General features: G+C 38.2%; 1 protein-coding gene across 4 annotated transcripts in view; it reads left to right on the top strand.

Annotated features, from left to right (window-relative positions):
• The window catches only part of RC3H2 (ring finger and CCCH-type domains 2), a 49,328-nt gene extending 43,832 nt beyond the window's left edge, over positions 1 to 5,496 (top strand). For 3 of the 4 annotated variants that reach the window (XM_025887968.2, XM_025887970.2, XM_025887967.2), the window contains one exon: positions 178 to 5,496. In XM_025887968.2, coding sequence (XP_025743753.1) covers positions 178 to 373 — 196 coding nt within the window. In that variant the 3' untranslated portion in view covers positions 374 to 5,496. The remainder of the gene's footprint in view (positions 1 to 177) is intronic. The other variant, XM_025887971.2, reaches the window with a different exon arrangement.
• The last annotated feature ends 3,007 nt before the right edge of the window (positions 5,497 to 8,503 follow it).

An 8,503-nucleotide genomic window follows, 5' to 3' on the forward strand; every position in this document is an offset into this window, starting at 1 on the left:
ATACAATTTTTGGAAAATGGGACTTTTTTTAGTGAGCGCTGATACTTTTTAGTGATAAAGACATGCCTTTGCTAGGGGCTCTTAAGGTTGTTACAACTTGTATTAAGCATGTATACTTATTCTTTAAAGTTTTCACTTAAAGCTAATTTGTTTTCAATGTCATTTATTTTCTCCCAGGGAGGAGCAAAAAACAATTCTGCCGGTAACTTCTTGCTTTAGCCAGCCACTCCCAGTGTCCATTAGCAATGCAAGTTGCCTCCCCATCACCACGTCTGTCAGTGTTGGCAACCTCATTCTGAAAACTCATGTTATGTCTGAAGATAAAAACGACTTTTTAAAACCTGTTGCAAATGGGAAGATGGTTAACAGCTGAAAGGAGGTTCATCTTTCAAATTTGTGACCATACCATGGAAGCATTTACACTAGCTTTTTATATATATAATATATATTATATAATGTATATTTTTTTTAAAAAAAGATATTACTGGGGGCATCCATTTCCTGTGGACTCTTTGATACTTCAAGCCCTCTTGCATTAGCATTATGAAAAAAAAAAAAGAAAATTTACTTTACTAGGGTAACACGTTCACTTTCCAGAGGTGATTGGAATTTGGACATTTAACTTAAGCTTCAAGCAGCTTTTTATGAGTTTGTAGCAATCCGGTGCAGTAACTGAGCCATTTCCTATTTTAAATGGCTTCTATAGAAAATTAACAACTCAGTTATTAAACTAGCAGGATCCTACAATGATACATCTAGTGAAAGTAGACTTAATTAACTTATTTATTTCTATTTTATGTTTTGCTGAGAGAAATTTCCATCTCATTCCAGCTGCTTTATTTATCTTTTTCATGGGACTTTGCATGGATTTTTTTTCTTTTTCTTTCTTTTCCTTCTTTATTTCTTCCTTCCTTTCTTTCTTTTACTTTGAAGAGTGGAGTTAGATGTTCTTACCATAGAATTTTACAGGGTTATATACTAGCTTTCTTTACTGCATTATATGTAGGAGTGTGGTGCAGTGCTTTTATCTGTAGCATTGAAATTTTTTTTAATTTTCCATTTTTCAAGAATAGTTTCTGCTTTGTTAATATTTATACACAGGCTACTTGTTGAAGTAAGTAATTAAATATATAACCAAGTGCCTAAGTCTTTCAGCTGATGTACTAGATATTAAATTCTCCTAAGTTATGCAGAATCGTTTTTACAATTTTGATAAATTATGCACTAATGTAATGGCAGTTTTTTAAAATGCAGATTTAAGCCTGTACATTATTGAATCTGATGACTTGGCAAAAGAATCAGGTGCTTTCAGCTTTCTTAAGAAAACCCTGTATGTAGCGTTTGCACTGACTAACAAGATGGTATTGCTGGTTTTTTTTTTTTTAATTTAAACTAATTAATTTGGATGTTCATTGCAATATCTCGGTTAAATATTGTTTATTGTTACTTCACGTTGGGGTTTAATTTTCCTTGTTTTCTGACTGTTAGGTTGATAAGACTATGAACCATGTAATAATAGAACATTGGCTAACCTTTATTCATACTTAAAAACACGAATAATTTCTGCCCTGCTAAATGTGACTGAAAAGTGTTTGGACCTGGCATCTGGAAGTATGCAGTATGTTCAACCAGCCATGCCCCAGATTTGTGGGAGGTATTTTACTGAAACCTAAATTTCAGTCAACATTTGGAAACAAAAGCTGGGCATTCCTTTCTGGTGATCTTACCTATAGTTTGTCTCTTTGTTTTCCCCCCGGTTTCTTTGAGATTAGTTTGACTTTTATTATTATTTTTTTAATTAACTTCTGTGAAGTTGTTTACTCTGAAAACTGTACTGGAATATTTTAAGCCAAGCTGATCTTTCACCAGGTGTACTGTATGTAAGGGCTTTTCCTGCTAGCAAGATGCTTAAACAGGATCATGTTATTGGTCGTCTGAGCTATTTAGTTGTTTTACAAAACCACAGCATTGTATCAGATAAGATTTTGATAAAAAGTTTTGTGCACATTTCCAGGGGCGGGAGGGTTGACATTTCCCTGAAATTTCTTGATCAGAATGAGTAAATACTGGTGTTTGATACCTGTCTTAATGAACATGCTCATAAGGTGACTGATAAGTTGTAAATATACCTGAGAAACAAAGGGGTAGTTTTGATATTCTGGTGTCAGTATGGAAGATCTTACACATTTATTTAATATTCAAATGTATGAAGATGTTTGTTTGTAGCCTAACAGCACAGTAGCCTTGACTTCGTTTCCTTCGGTTAGTACTGTACCTTTTTGCCATGGCCAGTGCTCCCTCTCCCTACAAAACATTTTATTTATTTCACTCTGTAACCTGAAATGAATAGGAACAAGAGTTTTAAACCATGTTACATTAACTTATTTCTGACATTATAAATTAGCCTAGGATATTACAGGAACATGATTATTATATAATTTATATCAGAACCCTTCTATAAATATGCGCTTATTACATTTAAAATGCTTCCAATGTACTTTATTTGCTGTTTGTATTTCCAAAAAGGATATGCAAACCAGTATGTCTATTTCATGGATATTTAAATAGTGAGATCTTCCATGTTGAAGGTAATGTATTTTTTTTTAAGATTTTAAAATTGCTATTTTGTTACAAAATAGAGACCTATTAACAGTTTGAGAGCTCCTTATGTGCCCTCAGGGAAAGAACCCTCTGTGCAACAGAACTACGCAAAACATCTTCAGCACGTTCTGAGGGTGAATATATACTACATAAATTGATCTTGTGTATTTAACCTTATCTTTTTAATTTTAAAATTGAAATTTTGAAACTTGGTTGTGCTCTGCTGGAGGGGTTTGGGATAAACTGCTTAGGTGTTTGCCTACTTGTCCAGTGAAATTACATTTGCATCAGTGTATGTATATACCTGCCAATCTTATTGGTATGTCTCAGAACATTTATATTAAAATAATGCTTGTCTTGCAGCAGGTGATCCCATAAAACAGTAACTCCCTGTTCTTAAAAGCTTACTCTCGTTCTCACTAACAACATAGGAATTGTTTCTGTGTTGGGATTATTCTGTATTGCATCGTTTATCTGTGTAGTGACCATCTTCTGTTTCTCATGGTGGGTTTCACGTAAGGAAAGACATTGGTTCTCTGCCCCTTTAGAAGAAAGAGCAGTTTTTCTGATCCTTCTTCAAAAAGTTACTCCCTGATGTCATGGAGGAAAAAATACATATATAAATCAGACCGAGAATGTGACTTTTTAAAATTGGGTGCATTCCCTGTCATTTGACCCTTTTACCAACATGTTGTGATGTACATATGTTTGAAATCAGTATATAAGGCAATAGGAGAGGAAAGGTTGTAATGCTGGTAATTAAACTGCATATGGTGCCTGTGGTCTAATTAGGAAAAAGTAGTCTGAGGTCTGGAAAGTGGGAAAATGGTGGGGCGTTTGTTTTACTTTTTGTGTTTGTTTTTCCATTTCTAAGTCCCACTCTGAAGGCTGTGTGCCTCATTCAGGTTCTGTGAATGTAGCCTCAGTAGGTCTCTTTTGTAGTGTCCAGGTCATTTTCTAAAACCTGAGAAAGTGATGTATGTATTTCGTTTAGTTGGTACCTGAGCAGAGCAGATTCCCTTGCCTTTCCTGCCATGACTTCCTTTTGGTACCATCTGATAAGCCAGCGTCATGCATGGAGTTTGTGTGTGAGAATTTTCAAGAGAAGGTAGTACTTCACGGGGTCAGTGGCACTGATTTTTTTCCTAACAGTTATTTACTCTCACAAGAGAATAAAAGAAACCTCACCTCCTATACGAGAACTGAAATACCCTATTCGTATGGATCTAGTCACTTTCACTCAAATTTCGAGTTGATTCAAAGTATATAAAGCACATCCCAGTTTTACATGCTGCCTTGAGAAAATCACAGGATGCACAGCAATTTCTAGGAATTTAAAATGGGATCATTTAAACATTTGAAAACATTGTTCTAAAAACCATCTAGCTTGCTCTTGCATTTTAGATGTTAAAGCCCATGTTGTTTGGTTGACAGGGGTGGAATTGTAATGATCAGGTTCAGCATGTGATTCTAACTTTGAATCTGAATATTTCTTCCCTAGCTTCTCTGTGTCGTTTTCTGAGCAGACTGTCACCAGTATTGGTAACTGAGCAGTTAAAGGGAAAAGTTGCATTGCAACTATGTATTAGTTTCCTGGGAGAACTTTCCTTGTGTTTTAGTGATTGAAGAGTATTGATGGGATCACTTACTGTAACTCCTTCATAAGAACCCCTTCTGCAAGCAGAACACAAATGAACGTGCTCAAGGAGTATCCCATTTTCTGGATAAATTGAATACATTTGCTAGTTATTCCTTCATACTAGCAGTTTCTTTGTATCCCTTTGCTGGCAAGGGAATACAAGGAGTCAAGGCCACTGATGAGAACACCCCACATTTGAGTGGAGTCTTATTTCTACTCCAAGAGCAGTTATCTCCCCAAATCCGAAATTGGCAACTTTTTTCTTTTTTTAAATAAAATTTTAAAAATATCCTCAAACCAGTGGAACATAGACACTGGCTGCACTTAGTACTGCCAAAAGCCAAGGTCATTTGCATATATTCCATCAATCTGTCGAGAATTAGGCCTCACTTTATAACCCAAGGCATGGAAGTGCATGCATTCTCTTAGCTGGGCAAACAATTATACTGTAGTTGTGATACAACACATGTGGCTTCTCTTTGTACCGCACATCCCCACTGTACAGCCACTGGGAGTATCGTGGTTCGCTTGCAGCAACTGCTGTCTGCATTTATACTGTTTATTGCATATTCTTTTCCCTGGAAGTGAAAGAGAAATGTTTTTCTTGTTGCATTGATTACATTTTATAAATTTGCTTAGCTGGAAAGTTTGGGAAAAGAGGCCTGTTTGTCAATTGTACAACCGATTGTGAAGCTCTAGTGTGAATATTTTTACGTCTGTATTAGACATTTTCTTTGCAAATCTATTGTTCGATTGAAATGTAAATGAAATTAAAGATGGTGTACACCCATCATGTAAAAAGCAGGCACCATCTCTAAGATGGATTTAATGCTCATTTTTAAGGCATATACTCAGCTTCTATTTAAAACTATAATTTAAAATAATTCTGTACAATGAAATGGGGAATATATATGGGAATAAATTCTATTCCATTTATTTCAATTTGAATTTCCAAATTGTAATGTTTCCCTTTGTGCTATAGGAATAGGATTAAATGGGGGAAGGCTAGGGTTTATAAGGCCTGTATATGGGGGGAGGGCAGAGATGGAACAATGAGGGTTGTGATGATAGTGAATAGCAAAGAGTGAATTCTGTGTGTTTTTGCTGTAGCACTGAAGTGAAGAGATATTAGCTTTGGCTGTTCACAGAATAGAGCATCATGATTTTCAGTGTTTGAGAGAAAATTGATGGAAAAAGTTTGCAGTACTTGACATGTATTTGCATGCACAAAATAAAATTATTTGTCCACCTTAAAAGTTGTTTTAGTGTCAATATTAAGTTCATGGTGCATTTTAGTTATATTGATACCCTTGGTATACTTTTTGGCTTAAATAAGCTACCAGGATACTCCTTGAGATTTAAATAATCACCTGCCTTGGGGCGCCTGGCCGGCTTAGTCAGTAGAGCATGGGACTCTTGATCTTGGGGTTGTGAGTTCGAGTCCCACATTGGGGGGGGTTGTACTTAAAAACCTTTTTTTAAAAGATTTATTTATTATTTGAGAGGGAGGGGCAGAGGGAGAGAATCTCAGACTCCCCACTGAGAGTGGAGCCCCATGCAGGGCTCAGTCTCACAACCCATGAGATCATGACCTGAGTCGAAACCAAGAGTCAGGTACTTAACCGACTAAGCCACCCAGGCACCCCTAAAATTAAAAATCTTTAAAATAAACAAATAAATAATCACCTACGTCATGCATACATGCCTGGGAAGGATCTGAAAGAATGAATAGACCAGGGAGGTTGAAATATTTTGTAATCCAATCAGTCAACTCAATTATTCAAATACAGATAAAGTACTTTCTATATGGCAGATGAGGACATAGATAATACTAGCAGTTCACAATCTAGGGGAGGAATGAAATAGGACAAGCTCATAACTAATGTGTCATAGAAGCACAAAGACACTTCTGTGGAACCTCAGAATACGAACAGATAATGAATGGTCTGAGTGGATCGAAACACCATTTTCACTGGGCCCTGACTAGTTGTACTCATTCACTCAGCTAATACATTTTAAGCCCCAGTGTGTGCTGGTCATTAAGGTTAAACGTCAATAAAACACGAACTCTTCCTCTGGAAGTTCATAGTGTGGAAACCGGGAAAGACAAATCTGAATCAGCAGCTCAGGGAGCTATGTTTTAATGTAGGCTGTATGGAGACTTGAGAAAGGAAACTATGGGGTAGTGGTGGTGAGCCAGGGGAGATGCTTTGAGAAATGATCCCAGGCTAGACTTTGTAGGCTGGATAATATGTCACCAGGTAGAGAGAGGGGAACACCTACTCTACCTTCACAACAACCCACTCTGTATCTTAGTCCTTCACTGTAGATCTTATGATCCCTATTTTGTATCTGAGATGTTAAGTCACTTACCCAAGACCACCTAGCTAGAAAGTAGCGGAGTTCGAATTCAGGACTCAAGTCTGTTCTACCTCCCGAAGGTAGTGATTGATGGTGGGGGTTGGAACTGTTTTAGCCGTATTACAGTGGAAGGAGTGTTTAAGGAATAGCTTAACTAACTCTTAGAGCACTTACCATATTCCAGACACAGTTCCAAGTGCTATAGATAGGTATATTAAAATCTAGGACCATTACTGTCACCGTTTTACAGATAAGAAAACCAAGGCAGACACCTTAGCAAATTTGCCTGAATTCACATGGCTGGATGAGGTAGATTGGGATCTCTATGAAGGACATTGAATATCATAATAAAAAAACTTAGGGAGTCTTGGAAGTTAGAGGATCTGAACAATCTGGGGTTTAAGACATCATTTTGGTAGTAGAGTGAGGTGAAGCTGGAGATAGACCAGCAGGGAAGCCAGGTCAGCAATCTAGGTAAGAAGTGTTCAGAGCGTGGCCCAGCAGGGATGGAGAGAGGGAGAGAGAGGTGGATTTGAGAAGCAGGAGAGAGCAATTGACCGGATTAGTTGTAGAGAGACGATACTAGGCATCTACACATGACAGTGGATCAGATTTGGCTTAGAGTCCCAGACCTCATTGCTGAGAAGAGAGCCATATTTGTGAGACGTGTAATATTGTGTAAGCCCTGGAGTGATGACATAGATCAGGAAGAAGAGGAAAAACCAGGGATAGTGGATCCAAGCAAAGGAGAGGAAACAAGGAAATGAAAGTCCAGGAAGATTTTATCTCCTTTAATGTACCTATTGGAGTAATGAGCATGCACCGTAACAAAGAGGACGGTAAAAACCTTAATTGAAAGTTCCACAGTGCAGTGGTTCCAAACTTACTTGCATGGTGCAATCACCTAGGCATCTTTTATAAAAATTCCAAAGCCCAGAACATCCCCCAGACGGATTAAATCACAATCTCTGGGGGTGGGACCAAGGCATCTGTACTTGTAAAGCTCCCCGAGTGCTTCCAATGTGCAAAAAATTGGAGAACCACTGCTGTAATGAATGAAAATGGATTTGGGACCTGTCTTAGCCGAGGTATTGAATAACATCCGTTAGCAAATGTTCAGGCCCGTATGGTTCTCGGAGACATTCAGCAGATATCTTTATGAGAATCTACTACGTACCAGGCCTAAAGGATACAGGAGTGAGCTAGTCCCTAACTTCATGAAACTTACATTACAGTTGGAGGCACAGACAAAAAACAAATGAAAGGTGAATTTAGATCATGAGGAGTAATACAACCAGAATGAATATAATACAACCAGCTGATGAGATATTGTAAGGTGGGAGTGGTAATTCTCAGGACTGTGGACAGTTTTAGGCAGGGCAGTCTGCCCAACATCCCTGTCTGGATCCCTGATAAACATCTCAAACTTAACATGTCAAAGACGGACTGTCTGGGATTCCTCCACTCCCCAAACTACACCCCCAGTCTCTCCCCCCTCCCCCGTTTCAGTTACTTCTCCCTAGATCACTGTCCCTCCCACTTAGTCCAGCAACAAATCCTGCCAGTTCTACCTTCAAAATATATTCAGAATTTGACCTCTTCTCACCACCTAGGTCTGAGCCACAATTATCTGTCACCTGAATTAGCCTGAATGGCCTCCTGTTCTCTTTGCTTCTGCCCTTGCCTCCCTTCAATCAGCTAGAGTGATCCCTTTAAAGTGTGAAGTCTGATCATTTCACTCCTGTGCTCAAAACCCTTCAAATGCATCACCATCAGAGTGAAAGCCAAAGCCTCTTCTCTGGTTTTTTGCTATGGCCGCACTGGCCACTTAGGTGCTTACCACGCCAGGCATGCTTCCATCATAGGGCTTTTCTGCTTGTTAAGGATAAAGGCTTCCCCCAC

Source organism: Callorhinus ursinus, unplaced genomic scaffold, assembly GCF_003265705.2.
Source record: "Callorhinus ursinus isolate GAN/ISIS: 27379988/994484 unplaced genomic scaffold, GSC_fseal_2.0 scaffold24, whole genome shotgun sequence".
Classification (NCBI taxonomy): Eukaryota; Metazoa; Chordata; class Mammalia; order Carnivora; family Otariidae; genus Callorhinus; species Callorhinus ursinus.